Source organism: Dipodomys ordii, unplaced genomic scaffold, assembly GCF_000151885.1.
Source record: "Dipodomys ordii isolate 6190 unplaced genomic scaffold, Dord_2.0 Scaffold5, whole genome shotgun sequence".
Lineage (NCBI taxonomy): Eukaryota > Metazoa > Chordata > Mammalia > Rodentia > Heteromyidae > Dipodomys > Dipodomys ordii.
Genome location: NW_012267221.1, coordinates 27,361,966 through 27,377,948, shown reverse-complemented (window position 1 = coordinate 27,377,948; position 15,983 = coordinate 27,361,966). Strand labels below are relative to the sequence as shown.

Here is a 15,983-nt window from a genome sequence, read left to right as displayed (position 1 = left end):
CCAAATTACATTAAGGATAAAAAAGAGAGAGAGAAAAGGTTTTTTGGGCAACTGATTTCTGCTCCAAGGCCATCCTGGACCAGTCTTGAATGGACTTAGCTATTCTGTTCCACAAACACTCAGGAATTATCTGCTGGTGGTCTCCCTTCTATGGGCAATTCAAAGAGAACACACAACTCTCAGGACTCAAGCAGACACTGGGTCCTGTGCCCTCCTCTAGGTCTACACATGGAAGAAGAGTCTCTCTGTTGCTGAGAAATTACTCTTGTGGGAAGTTTTTATGTGATTTAGGAGCTCATAGCTGCTGAGGTAGCTCTGGGGTCAACCTGCAAGCCTTTTGTTTCAGATTTTGGAGTTCAACCAGAAGAAGGAATCTCCACATGGAAAAATGTTCAATTATTCAATGAACTATAATTTGGGCAGTCAACTAGGCTGATATTTGTATAAATATATGGTGGTATTATTGGTTTCAAAATAAAATCAGAAGCAAGGAAAGGTGAGAGAAACACCCATGTCACTTATGCAGTATTATGTTCAAAGGCAGAAAGTTGTAGAACCACAGCCAGTTTGCTAAAACATAAATGGAGAGTCTTAACAGCTAAGAATTTGTCAAATGTGTTTCTTTTACTTTTTTTCCTATTAAAAATATTTCTATCCAAGAAGGTTAGTCAGAGTAACATAGTGTGCTTCAGGGAAAAGAGCTAGAGCTGAGCAGGGCCACAGACTTGAGAAAGCACAAAGTCAGAATAAAGGCAAAGGAGGTCCTAGGAAGGATCACCAAACAGTCAAGACTCAAGGAAGAAGATGCCTGGCAACAGGTTATGGATTCAGAGGTAGAGTTTCTGACATGGAAAGGGTCTGTCAGTGACCCTTTGATGGCAAAAATCCACTTTTGGAGACAGAAGGCTGGGGTAACATTTTCCAACTTGTCATTTCCAAGTCTTTCCTTTAAAACGAAAAGAAAAACCCCTTACTTCGAGAAGGGATAAAGCCATACCTTCCCTGTTTTGAGGGAGTGGGCAGTCACTACTCAGCTATTTGGAATGACAAATCCATCTGCTTGAGATGAAAGTCATCAGTAGAAGTAGTAAGGAGGTGAACTTGCCCTTGAAATGATGCAGATGACAGTAAATGTCCTACAAAGGGTTTATACTTAGAAGAAAACTTCCTCCTCTTTAGCACCCAGAATTTTTTTCCCTTTTTCTCTGTTTTCTGCTTCAAAGAAGTTGTGGCATGAGTGCAAGTGATCTTCCCACTCTAACCATTCAAATAGGTTGGTACTACAGGCATGTGCAACCATGCTAAGCAAGCACCAAGAATTCTTGCTATTTAGATAGCTATAACAATGTATTAAAAATGTTCCCCCTAATTAAAACTGGGAGATGGGAATAGGGATGTTGGGAGGGAATAAAAGAATACACTACATTTTAAAGTGCAGAAAACAAACTTCCTGGATCAGCAATTTTCCAAATTAAGTTTGTTCTGGTAACAATTGTAGTAATTTATATCAAGGAACTAAATGGTATTCAATTATAAAGATATCCACCATAATATCTAGCAGTGAAAAGTTAGGACGTATCTTAAAGATTCAAGCAATAAGAAATTGGTTTAAGGCTGTGTGCCAGTGGCTCATGCCTATAATCCTAGCTACTCAGGACACTGAGATCTGAGGATCACAGTACAGAGCCAAAAGTAGAGCTGTGGTTCAAGTGGTACAGAGCTAGCCTTGTGCAAAAAAAGCTCAGGGACAGTGCTCAGGCCCTGTGTTCAAGCCTCAGGACCAGCACAAAAAAGAAGAGGAAGAAAAAGAGGAGGAGGAGGAGGAGGAGGAAGAAGAGGGGGAGGAGGAGGAGGAAAGAAAAAGAAAAAGGGTTAAAATGGTGTGATAGAAGTGCCTGGAATATATGCATGCATTTAGAAACCTTTATATTTAGAAAAATATTTAGTGAGAACATATCCATAATAATTTAAGTGAAAAAAGCAGATTAGATAATAATAATGTATTATCTGGATTATATACATAATTTATTAATATATTTTATATTATATAATTTGGATTATGTTTTATATAATTATATATTACATATTTATTTTATATGATAAAATATACATTTATAATATATGTTATATAATATGTATATATTGCAATATTGTATTAGAGATCCAAGCAGGTATAACAGATTGCAACTGGTATGGTTAAAATAAGGCCTTAGAAATTAGTTTTACATAAATAACAACAATCTTGATTTCCCATGTAATAAAAACAAAATCTTCTCTAAGAAGATGATGTGAACTTGAGTATGATAAAAATGTTACCTTGTGCCAGCCTTTTAAAGGCCATTTTCTTTTCTTCAGCATAAATCCCTCATGTTTGTCTGGTTTCTGGACATTAGTTTGGCCTATTTTCAGTCCTTCTATAATTTCCCAGCTGTCAGCTTCCTGAGAGAAAAGAAAAACAAAATCACATATTTTCTGTGGTTAATGACACACTTAAAGCAGCTTCTTAAGGAGAAAGTCATTTTTGAAGCAACACTCAACCTCCCAGAAATATGAAAGATATTCTGAAGCAAACTATAAGACCAGACACAGCCATGTACTTTTAAGTGAAGGTAAAAGGAATTTTCCAGGTAGACCTGCAAGCACTTGGAATCCATCAGACTCACTAGGGCTACCTTGTTGTCTACTTGAGGTGAAAAAAGAATTTCGATTGCTTGTCCTCAAAATGTTTAAGAGAAATTTTCCTTTCCTGGCAGTAACCTGAGCCAGAGTAACTTTTAAGTTTCAAAATAAGGCTGTTTTGATGACAAATGTTTGATTAGTATGGATTAGTATGATTAGTATGGCTTTTTGTGTAAAACTGGAAAGGCCATAATGATCTAAAGTGGCTCATAACTTGCTATTAACAGAGAAGAGAAGTGCTATTTCCTCTTCTGGTGTGGTTCTGAGCAACTCAGAGTGGACATCAAAGTACTTAGTCAACCAAACACCACACACCTACAAGCCAGAGAGCTATTTTTGATGGATATAATCAAGAAATTCAAAGGAAAAACTCCATGTATATGCAAATAGATTCGCCAGACCTCTCTGTTCTTAGACTGAAGTCAGCTGTATGTAAGATATTTCTATTTTTAGTGGTCTCATCCATAGATAGTATCTCCCAATGAATAACAATTTTATTTCTGACTACATCCTATTTAAAGGCTAGTGTGTTCAACTGTGTATGGGTGTGTGGTGTGCGTGTGTGTGTGCCATTTATGTGTGATGAAAAATATTCTTTATAACTCATGAATGAAAACATTTAATAATAAGTCCAAGTACTTTTTAGTAATGAATCTCAGAATATAATAAAAATATATTCTCTTGGAATTTAACTGGAAAGGGGAAGAAGAGGGATAAGACAGAAATAAAAAAGTTAAAATGTATTTTTCTTCACAAATGCTGTAGCTCTGAAAAAATAATTCCATTTTCTTTGATACAGTATTCCTAAACTGAGCAAAAGAAAGAGAAAATAATCCTAATATAGTTCTTACAAGTAAATAAGCTGTCAGTTGATGAACAAAGGATAAAACCAGAACAAATAAGATGGGTGCCGGTGGCTCACGCCTGTAATCCTAGCTACTCAGGAAGCTGAGATCTGAGAATCGCGGTTCAAAGCCAGCCCAGGCAGGAAACTCCGTGAGACTCTTATTTCCAATAAACCACCAGAAAACCAGAAGTGGCGCTGTAACTCAAGTGGTAGAGCACTTGCCTTGAGCTGAAGAGCTGAGGGACAGAGCTGATGCCCAGAGTTCAAGCCCCACGACCGACAAAAAAACAAACAAACAAACACACAAACAAAAAGAACAAATAATGTTCAAACTATTTTAATTATAAATGCAGCTGATATTACAAATAAAATATGTAAGAAATAAAACAGCTTGTCAGTACAACAAAGAATCTGCATTCTGTTTTCCATTATGCTGAAATTCCTCCCTCTATGCTTAGTAGATAGACTACATTAGGAAAAGTAAGATAACTTTCTAAAAATTAAATACTTTTTTGAAATTTTAATTGATATTCCTTTCTTTTTCTTTTCTTTTCCTTATTTCTTTTTTTGGCCTGTCATGAGGCTTGAACTCTGGGCCAGGCACTGTCCCTCAGCTCTTCAGCTCCAGGCTGGTACTCTACCACTTGGGCCACAGTGCCACTTCCAGTTTTCTGGTGGTTTATTGGAGATAAGAATCTCAAGCCAGGTGCTGGTGGCTCACGCTTGTAATCCTAGCTACTCAGAAGGCTGAGATCTGAGGATTACAGTTCAAAGCCAGCCTGGGTAGGAAAGTCCGTGAGACTTTTATCTCCAATAAACCACTAGAAAACCGTAAGTGGTGCTGTGGTACAGCACTCAGGATAGCGCCCAGGCCCAGTTCAAGCTCCAGGACCGACTAAAAAAAAAAAAAAAAAAGAATATCATGGACTTTCCTGCCCAAGCTGGCTTTGAACCACAATCTTCAGATCTCAGCCTCTTAAGTAGCTAGGATTACAGGCATGAGCCACTGGTACCTGGCTCCTTTCTGCCTTAAACAGTACAATTTTCTAGTTCTACTTACAATAGAAATAGAGACAAAAGTCCTGATGTGATCACACCTGTACTTGACTAAATATTCTTGGGAGATTATATAAAGTTTAAAATTTTTTATCTAATTATAAATTAGTAAAGCCAGAAAGTAATGTAGCCTGAGCTTCTTCACTGAAAGAGACATTTCTTTTCTCAAGGATATCTTGTGTATGTGTATTCGTGTGTGCGTATTTAAGTGTATGTGTTTATATGTGTGTTTGTGTGTGTATGAGAGAGAGAGAGAAAGAGAGAGGGAGACAAAGAGAGAGAGAAAGAGAGAGGGGGGAAGGAGAGAAAGAGGGAGAGAGAAAGGGTATGTAGCTGGGCTGGTGGAGTTGAAAAACATCAAAGAATCTGAACAAATCCTTAGTCAGAACAATGTGTACTTCAAAACTCTTCTACTACCAAACAATGCCCAGGAAGCCTATCTTCTCTTTAAGGGCCAACAGATGGTGAGATGCACCTTGTACCTGATTGGTTGTTTCCTCTAATTCCATAGGGTCCCAAGATACACTAATACACAACAGAAGAGATTATAGCAAGATCCAATGGGAAACAATATGGAGAATTAATGGATGGTGGATAGTGTTGGTGCCTCACCAAGATCAATTGGTCAGTCTAGTGGACCCAAAACCCAGCTACTGGGAATAGGGATAACTATGGGAAATTAACGTTTGACTAAGTTGAAGCCCTTAGGTCTGAGAAATTATTCTGTAATTATAAGTCAAATGTGAATGAATTTAGGGAGTGATTGTGAAAAAAAACTTTAATCCAATGCTTGGCACAAAACTGGTGCTCAATAAATACTATCAGCCTTTTCCAAAGCCCATATTTATTTATTGTTGGTTTCTCATTTTAACTATAAGAGAAACTGGATGTTTGCAAGAGATATGAGAGTTCTATTTACCAAGTATGCATCCTTTATTTGTTGTTTAAATGGAAGTCAGTCACTTTTTATTCCTCTACAAATTATTTTTACAGTTTAATAATTCTCTCCTTTCCATGGCTTACCCCTCTATTCCTGTCTGACAGAATACACTTTGCAGCTTCTCATGGCTTTAAAGATGTACAAGTGCACACGTTCCATACTACTAAAGCAGTTATCTGTTCTTAAAAGATGGTGCTTAACACAGGAAAGGCAAATGAAAGGATCAGTACTACATATTTAGAAGCTCATCATCTTTTGAAACAAAGTGCTATTTTTATATGAGAATTCAGAATGCATAGTATTTCCATAGTTTCCCAATCTGAGTCAGCCCACTGAACATCCCAGGGAAGAATGGAGATGACTGGGACACTGTCTCCTCAACTGACTTTTGCATTTTAGACATAAATGACTCTAGATGTTTCCCAGCCTGACGAAGAGCAGCTAAAGGGGAAGAAAAAGGCATCTAGGAAACACAAAAGGTCTTAATAATCTATAGTGTTCTCTCTAGAGCTCACTGGGAAGTAGGCCGGATGTGAACAGATAGGACCTGAATGCATGATGGCCTCTCTGTATAGCTGCTATTGATCTTGCAGGCCATACGGAAAGCATCCATTACCAAGTTGGGAAACATCTAAGATTAAATTCATGATCTGTTACTTATTTGCTTTTTTAAAACTTGGGTTATTTTCAGTTGCTACACTTGTAAAGATCTCTATCTATCTATCTATCTATCTATCTATCTATCTATCTATCTATCTATCTATCTATCTATCTATCTATCTACATGTAAAGTGTTATAAACATCTACCCTGCATGCAGTATGTGAACAACAGTGGTGGCTGTAGTTATTGCTATACCCAGTGGTATTGTTTTTCATTAGCTCAGAATAGAAATATTTGCTTATCATTCCAACATGGAAAAGCAATAGTTACCCTTTCTTTCTTCACTTAAAGTAAGGACAATTTTATACCTGTTTGTGAGAACCTGAAAATCCAAGCTGTGAGACTCAAAGGATTGGGAGTCTGAAATGCCTTCTTCCAATACACTCTCAGAACACTGAGAGTTTTCCTGGAAAGGTAAATCAGTTCTGGCTTAACGAAAACTCAGATTTTATCCTAAACTGTGTGGGAGCCTAAGAGTAGACTTAGGTTTATGCAAATTGTAAGCTGTTTACTGTTTAGCTCTCCTTCCCAGTATAAGAAGGTTACCTACCACTTGTATACAAAATATTGTCTCGTGTTCAAGTCTGTAGCTTACTTCCTTGCACAAGATCAATAAAAATCTTGGTTTAATGGAACCTTGGGATCTGTTGCCTGCAGAAGGTTACAGGTGCTCCGGTACCCAAACCTCAGTTGCATGGTCCCGTCTCCCTTATTGCGTTGCTCCTGATTGTGGCAGATTAAGAAGCACGTGTCCGGTTGTGACACTTTTCTATGAAACCTTACAAATCTAAGAAAAATGTAGTTTCAGCTACTCTCTTCTTACATGAAATAGAAAACCCTCCCCCCAAACTCTGTACTTATGGGAAGCAAAAAGAAATAGAAGAGATGCCCTAGAGTTAGCATCCCTTAAGAAAGCCAGGATAAAAGTTATTCACAGTTTCACAGTTCATTTGACCCCACAGAAAAGACATCATTCCAAAGCAATCGCATTCTATCACTGACCTTGGAGAGGGGGACTGGCTCTGGTTCTAGCAATTGCCGACTTACAGAAGGCTCTGTGCTGGAGGAAGCAGTCCTCTCCAGTATGTGGATACTCTGCAAATGAACGAATCATAGCCAGGATTAGAACACCAACTTCTCATATCAGTGGGCAATGACGGGCACAGACAGAGTGTTATGTTAAAAATGGCAAGTGCTCCAGAGGCAAAGACAACAGCAGCAGGAGAGTTCATCAGCACAGGAACTCAATGCTTCTCTTTCAGGTTCATTACCAAATTCCTGCTAAACCTTAGGACACACAAATGCATTAAGCATGTTTGACATTTCTATACCTTTACAGAAATGGCTCATTTACTTCTCACACTTACTAGCTTTCCATACAAATATCTATACATCTCTCCAACAGAAAATTGCAATGCAGAGAAAGATCTGTGTTATAGTCTTAACATTCTTTCATTTCTTTTTTTTTAAATTTATTTTATTGTAAAGAGGCTGTACAGAGGGGTTGCAGTTACATGAGTAAGGCTGAGTACATTACCTGTCAAGCATTGCTACCCCTTCCCTTGTTCTCCTACTATCCCTTCCCGCCCCCACCTCTCACCCTCTCTAACCTCTCACCCCCAAAGTTGTAAAGTTAATTTCTAATATACTGTCTTGTGGGTATCATTATTGCAATCCCTAGAATTTCTTGTGAATGCAAAAGAAAATAGTTCAATGAATGCAAGAAAAAGTTTCTTTTAATATAACTTGGTCTTAATATGACAGTTAATTTCATATTCTTTCAGTGACATGGAAACTTATATCACTTCACTGAAGTTGTTATACCTGTTATATAAGTTATATAACATATATTGTATTCATGATTATTTTTATAAATTTATTTATTTTCTTATATAAGCATATTATATTATATATGATTATATAACATATATTTATATAATATCTAATATAATCTAATATGTTATAAAATTAATACTATTATATTATATATTAATATATGTTATGTTAATATATTATATATAAATCTAATATATTATGTGTTGTTTATTATATTTATATATTTATATTTATTATATAAATTATATAACATATATCTTATTCATGAGTTTTTAAAATTTTATTTTATTGTAAAGATGCTGTACAGAAGGGTTACCATTACATGAGTACATTTCTTGTCAAACATTGCCCTTTCCCTTGTTTTTCTCCCACTATCCCTTCCTACCCCTACCTTCCTCACTCCTCCCCCTCCCCGTCAAAGTTGTAAAGTTCATTTCCAATATAGTGTCTTGTGGGTATCATTGTTGCAATGGGTCATCCTGTGTCCTGTTTCAGCATTTTGTTGTTCCTCTTCCCCTCCCCAAATTACACAAATTTATATACATGATGCAGGGTACCAAAATCAAATACAGTGACAACAGGGAAAAGAACATACAAAGGAAACAAAAAATATCACATAGTAAATTAAAAACAACAAAAACAACAAAGATTTCTTGTGTCCATATCTTGAGGTTCATTTCAATTAGCATCATCTTATGGGCAGTTACCAAAATGATCACAAACAAAGCCATACTAAAGCTACCAGCACAACTATGTTTAACACAGCATTATTAACCATAGCTAAGATATGGAACCAACCCAGATGCCCTTCAGTAGATGAATGGATCAAGAAAATGTAGTGTGTGTGTATATATATACATAAATATATATGTATATATATAATGGAATGTTATGCTTCCATCACAATGAATGGCATTGCCCCATTTGTTAGGAAATGGAAAGACTTGGAAAAAATCATATTAAGTGAAGTAAGCCAGACCCAAAGAAATATAGGTCCCATGGTTTCCCTCATTTGCAATAATTAGTATATGTCTAGGATAATTTTATCAGATGAACAGAAAAGCTCATGATTTTTAAAATCAAATTTCCTCTCAAATCCTAAAGTTACTACCTAATTTCCAGGTCAACTTTGTAAGGCATCGTGAGCCCACAGAGATGGCAGATGTACTTACCCAACCAGGGGTCTCCCTAGAGTGAGCGCATTGATGCATACTGAATGCAACTTAGCAGTCTAGAGCACAATTCCATGTGGCTCTCCAGCTTGGCAAAAGTATGCTCTCTGGGTTAGTGATCACTTTCTCAGTACCTCCTGGGTAGCAAGAGGAAATCTGACAACACCCCTGTGATCTAGTTTCTTCAATAGAAAGATAGACAATGAGACCCTTAATAATAGCTGAATGGTTCAGTGTCACTTGCGCAGGGAAGCCGGACTCCAGATGATTGGCCGAGTGGGCTTCATGTTATTTACTACTTTAAATTCATTTCAAAGGTAGAAAACAATTGTTGGGAAAGTTTCAAGCTACATCTACAGATTTCTGTAACTGACTCAGTTTTCATGCAAGTTTAGGCAGTAGTGTCAACTTCCCTGAAGTGGTTCATCTATCTTATTATCTAACCTGTTTTCATATTCATAAATTACACAAATATTTTCCAAGAAAAGCATGCAAAATAATTCAGAAATTTCTAAAGTATTTTTAAGCCTTTGGGTTATTAGCCCTGTCTCTTCATTGTAGACAATTTTAATCTAGGAACACAATTTTAGGGCTAATAATAACTTTCATGCGTTGGTGGTAGTGGCATTGCTGCTGGCAATGAGCATGTATTGACTGCTTTCAGTATCTGATCTCTATGTTTTCCATGAATTATTTCACCACATCTCCACAAGAAGCTATTAAACTTACTTTATGGCTGATTACACAGTGAGACACAGAGTTGGTAAGTGATAGAGTTGGGATGTCAATCAAAATTTTGTTTTAGAGTCCAACCTTTTAAACAATAACTTCAATTGAAGTTAAGGCTAATGTTAAAGGAAAAGAATTACAGCAATTTCAAACAGCACTGTCTCTCAACAACAAAATGATTATAGAACTCTTAAATATCATGCAACCTTAAGGTTAATTTCTTTGTCACCCTTTGAGCTACCTCAAGGTTAATTTATAGTTTGTAATGTACAAGAACCAAGAAAAATCAGCAAGTTTTACTTGGGATACAGTGCATGATGTAACTAACAGAACCTAAGCTTGGCAGTCACACAGACTGGCATACCAAACACTGTTCTGGTTACCATGTGACTCAGACAAGTCACTAACCTCTACTCTATCTGTAAAATGGGAACAATAATACATAATTCACAAGTCACTGCAGGTCACAGAGTTTACCCAGTATAATGAATTGTACAGCTCAGAGACTTGCAACAGTATGCACTTACCATCCAGCTGTAAATACTATAAGCAACACAAACAAATGCCTAGGAAGCTTGCAAGATTCCTTCGGCCACAAAAATGTCTACAAAACTCTTCAGGGAGCCATTTGAGAATAATAAATTCTTCCTTATATGGCCACCATCCTACTCCTTCAACTGCTGTCAGCACCACCTTGTAATATAGTTTGGAGGCTATGGATGTGAATGGAGGCAATGCCCTAGATACAATGGGAAGCTAACAGGAACTCTGGCAACTTGGACTCTGCCCACCAAACGCCTGCCGAACAAGTGTGGGCTTGCCTTCTGCCATCTTAATAATTTCCTTTAAGGAGTTTTTTTTTCTTTTGATAACATGAGATATTTAAATCATGAAAGGCAAAAGGCCACGGCTGAAGATGCAGTAATCCTACTTACTTCATGGCACAATTATCTGTCCTTCACTGAAAGACAGCAGCAGTGAATTTAATAGTAAGCTGCCATGAAAGCTCAGCTAAAGTCAAAGCAGAAAATTTTAGAAACAGTAGCTGAAAATAGGCTCTGCAGCATACATGGGAGACCGTGGAGGGAGAAACCCCCACCAGAGCCAGTTCTGCCTGCACTGAAATGGAGTCATTCTGAATGACCAGCTAGTGCTCACACGTATCTATTCTGCTTGTGGAAACACTTCTCATAAAAAGCACTATTTCTCAGCTATTAATGGACCCACTGAGTGCTCCACTGATAGATGAGAAATAGTTTAATGATCTTGACTTAAGTGACAAAAGGCATAGGAATAAATAGATTTGTAATCTCCATGGCTGCCTTTAAGTAGAAAAGAAAAACCTAGGCTGGGAAGGTGGCTCAGTGGTAGAGCGCTTGCCTTGCATGCATGAGGCCCTGGGTTCGATTCCTCAGCACCACATAAACAAAAAGAAAAAAGCCGGAAGTGGCACTGTGGTTCAGGTGTTAGAGTGCTAGCCTTGAGCTGAAGAGCTGAGGGACAGAGCCCAGGCCCAGAGTTCAGGCCCCATGACTGGACCCCCAAAAAAATAAATAAATAAATAAAAAATTAAAAAAAAAAAAGAAAAGAAAAACCTAGAACTTATTCAATAGTGAAGTCACTCCTTACCCCCCTGTTCTGGAACATTCCACAATGTAGCACAATTATTGGTGGCCAAAGCCACTGTAGTGAGAGTGGGGTTGGGAAAGATGGGGGAGAATGATGGAAGGGATGACATTAATCAAGATGCATTGTACTCATAAAATGACATGTTGAATTGAAACATCTTTGTAAAACCACTTAAAGATAATATATAAAAATATTTTAAAGTAGATACTATCATGCTTTCTTTAACAGGTACAAATTAAAAGATAATGCAAACAAGCACTAGGCCATTTCACAAGCCAAGGTCTAGAACACATAGGTTCACTTAAAAGAAAGGAGAACAGAAAAGAATACTAATCTATCTTCAGTCTCCTACAAGGCTTCCACAACTACCAGAAACAAAAAAAGAGTTTTGGTATATAATCTTTCACATAGTTTACTAATAATGCAAGCAACAATAAAAAGGTGTTAAACCACTACCAACAACAAAATAAAATAATCCCATATGTTCCTTTTAGAATTTAAGTATGCAAAGTCAGGCAATGTGATTACCCTTGTAAACTCAGCAGGTTTATCTATGATTATGTCTATTTGTACTCATATATACTTGCTGAGTGAAAGAATGAATAAATATTTGTTGTAATATACAGTGCCTACTAAGGTATGAGATTAAATGTAGATAATGAAAAAGATATAAAGTGGCCCAGCCCATACCTCAGAACCTTAAGGAAAATTTAGGAAATTCCTTCAAGTTTCCCATGTAGCAGGTTCACCTTCATTTAACTTACACTCTTATACTCACAGAGTGAGGGCTTGCAATTTTAATAAAGCAGTTAACAATGTTATCATTTTTATTATATTCTAATTACTATTTTAAAACTACACACACACACACACACCCCTTCATTGCAAACATGCAAACATTTGAGGGTAAATACATAAACTCAATACCACCCAGAGCAAGAATACATTCTTCTAATATCTTTCTATACTTTCTTTTAGCTTTTTTCAGTGCATATACATACTTACTTTAAATTTTTGTGGTTTATTAATTTTATTTAGTTTTGAGATAGGGTCTCACTAATATAGTTCAAGTTGGCCCTGACCTCACAATCCTCCTACCTCCGGCCTTTCAAGCGCTAGGGATGACAGGCATGTGTTACTATGACCACTTTCACACTCAATTATTAAGATTAAAATTGGAATTATACTATTTTTCAATTTAAACAGTCTGCTTTTAAGTTACAACACGTATTTTTCCCATCACATTAAACACTCTTCAAAACATTTCAAGCAGCTTATAATATTTCACTGCATGGCTATGACAGAGTTTATTTAAATAGTTTATCGTCATTGAATACCATTTTGAATTTTTTACTACTATAAAATACTTTGATAAATATTTTACACAGAAGTATTTAAACCTATCTTTGGTTATTCTTGAATCCATTTTTCAAAAGCTAGATTATCTATAGTTTGATCTTATCAAAGACTTTAGATACATACTGCTACCTCTTTCTAAAAAAGAGCAATCCCTCAACCTAGTTGACAGGCATAAAGCTTCTATCTCCTTGAGACTTCACTAATGCTGGCTATTCAACATTTCACAAAATCATTTCTTAATATGGATTCTAGGCAAAGAAATCTGACACCTGAAATATAAAATATATACACATATGCATATGTTTTTCCTTTACTGTTCTGAGGATAGTTAACCTATAGTCTAAGAGAATTACAGTGGATACTGGGCAGATTTTCTATTTTTCCCAGTTAAAAAAACAAATAAAGCAGTTTTATAGACTTACAGTCCTTTGGGATGATGTTTTTATAGTCCTAATGAAACACCTAAAAGTGTATTCTGTAAAGGCAATGATTCCTAAATCCCCATAAATAAGGGATTCCTGGGGATTATTCCTTAATGACAGTCCCAGCCTTCTCAATAATCTATAGAGTTCGAGACCCTCTGGCTATTACATTGTGGTTCTATCTGTTTAGTGTTATGCCCCAAAATCTAACAGGCAGTGTTCATCTTGAATCCCTCAAATAAACTTGCTGCTGTAAAAATGATTCCTAAGAACCAATCACCTCAGGATAGAGAAACCGGCAGTGTGAAAATGGATAAAGGCACACCTGAAGAGGCAAAGGGCTCCAGCAAGCACACTAGGGACAGCAGCAACAGACGCTTATGCTGAGTGCTGAATCATTTGTGGGTAATGAGCGTCTGAGTGCAGGTGGCAGATTTCCTTCCAGTGTCTCAATTTCAGTACATCTCACTAGCACCGAATCTACAACATAAACACTGAACAACAGTGACAGGGATCTCCGAATGGGAACAGCAAGAAAGCAGTGGGGCTGCTTTTAATGAAAAAGGCTAAGATCAGTTTCTAATAAACAAATGATCAAATTTTCTCATTCCAAAAGCAATGCATATAATAAAAGCAGACAATTCAGAAAAAAAGTATTGATAACATGAAATTCACATCCATGATACTGATATTACATGATAACTATCCAATAAAGATAAGAACATCATTTTTATTCCTGAGGAAAGAAATGAGGCAGTAGACAATTGAAGTCAGGTACTGGTGGTTCATACCTGTAATCCTAGCTACTCAGGAGGCTGAGATCTGAGGATTGTGGTTCAAAGCCAGCCTGGGAAGGAAAGTCCATGGACCTCTTATCCCCCATTAACCACCAGAAAACCAAAGTGCCACTGAGAAAAAGCTCTCGGACAGCACTTAGGTCCTGAGTTCAAGCTCCACGGCCAAAAAAAAAAAAAAAAAACAAAGCTGATTGTCAGGTTCTGCCTTACGAAGTTTACTTACTAATATACAGTCAGTGTGACCAACTTTCCAGCAGACCAAATAGTAAAGTGGCTAGAACAGGGATTCCAGGAACAGGAGTCTAGGGAGCAAACCCTTTCTTCCTTCACTGTTCCTTAGCTGTGGGAAAGCTATCATGGTTAACACCTGTAATTCTAGCTACTTAAGCAGCTGAGATCTGAGTATCATGGTTCAAAGACTTGTCCCGTGTCAGGAAAGTCTCTGAGACTTACTTCCAATTAACCACCAAAAAAAAGGACCCAGAAGTGGAGAGTTTTTGCTCAAATGGTAGAGTGCTAGCTTTAAGCAAAAAATCTCAGGGACAGTGCCCAGGCCCTGAATTAAACCCCTAGACTGGCCCATACATACAAAAACCAAACATAGTTGAGTTCTTCCCTGTAGTAAGAGCTCATGATATATGAGCTGCTGCTGGTAGCAAGCTAGTTTTATGTCCATGAACTGCACATAATACTTGAACTTTTCAGAAAACCAAATTTGAAAATGCATCTGAATTACAAAAAAAAGGCATAAATTTTCAGAGAGCATAGTATAGTATTTTTCCCACTGACGCTGGTCCTACACAATGTAGGTGAATTCCATGGGGCAGGTAGAATCCCCAAAAGGCTGAATTACATTGGAAGCAAGCTCTTAATACTATAGATATATTCTCCAGCTCTAATGAAGACATTGTAGATTTTTCAGATGAGGTTTTCTCTGACTTGGCCCTGGGTCCCACGGTCAACCTGCAAATTGAAATTCTCCAGACAGCTAACAATTCAAGTTGATAAGCCTGAAGGTGACTTAAAAGTGACTTAAATGGGAGGTTAAATATTAAATCATAGATGCTTGATTTTTTTCCAAAAATTAGAACACAATTCAAGCTGCAGGGTACAACTACAAAATCCTAAGTTTATACCTCAATATTGCTTTAAAAATTAATCATTTTATTTGATATAATGTTATATTTAACACAATTCAAAGATAGATTTCATATTCACAAGATGAAAGGACTGTGTTTCAAAGTAGCAATTTGCTTATTTCATTGTGAACAAAGCTATTTGGAGAAGGTACTGAGTCCAAAGAGCCATATTCTAATTAAGTTCACCTATATGCTAGGAAATATTTTTATTAGCTTGTTTGTTGAAGCAGGAACTTGTTATAAAAAACTTCATATAATATATAGACACTGATGAGGAACATTTTTACTTCTGTTTTTCTAGGTGCCTTTCCCATATAATAAAAGTTGTGACTATGGCAGATAATACTGTTATCAGATGAGGGGTCATGTACCCAGCCTGGTGACAGTACCTCACAATCCACTGAATCACTGCTGAAACTGAACTACACATGTCATCAGGGGTGTTAACTTAATGGGCCACTGTTGGTATTGAAATGCACTACTCATGATAATACACAAGAAAAAAATTGGGGTACTCATGTAATTGAATTCTACAGTTGTTAAGGACTGATCCTGATACTGAAAATAGATTTTATAAAAACTGGCAAGATGGACTATCAGTTCCTCATGCCTTATTTAAAACTTTTCCTTATTTATAATCTCTAGGCTTCAACAAACTTTGATTCGTAAGAAATTGCTAATATCTTCCTCCTCCTCCTCCTCCTCCTCCTCCTCCT

General features: G+C 36.9%; 1 protein-coding gene across 5 annotated transcripts in view; it reads right to left on the bottom strand.

Moving 5' to 3' along the window:
* Positions 1 to 15,983, bottom strand: part of Osbpl6 (oxysterol binding protein-like 6) — a 109,276-nt gene that overhangs the window by 58,761 nt on the left and 34,532 nt on the right. For all 5 annotated transcript variants that reach the window (XM_013029992.1, XM_013030011.1, XM_013030020.1 and 2 more), the window contains 2 exons: positions 7,187 to 7,279; positions 2,317 to 2,439 (listed from right to left, as the gene is read on the bottom strand). In XM_013029992.1, coding sequence (XP_012885446.1) covers positions 2,317 to 2,439; positions 7,187 to 7,279 — 216 coding nt within the window. The remainder of the gene's footprint in view (positions 1 to 2,316; positions 2,440 to 7,186; positions 7,280 to 15,983) is intronic.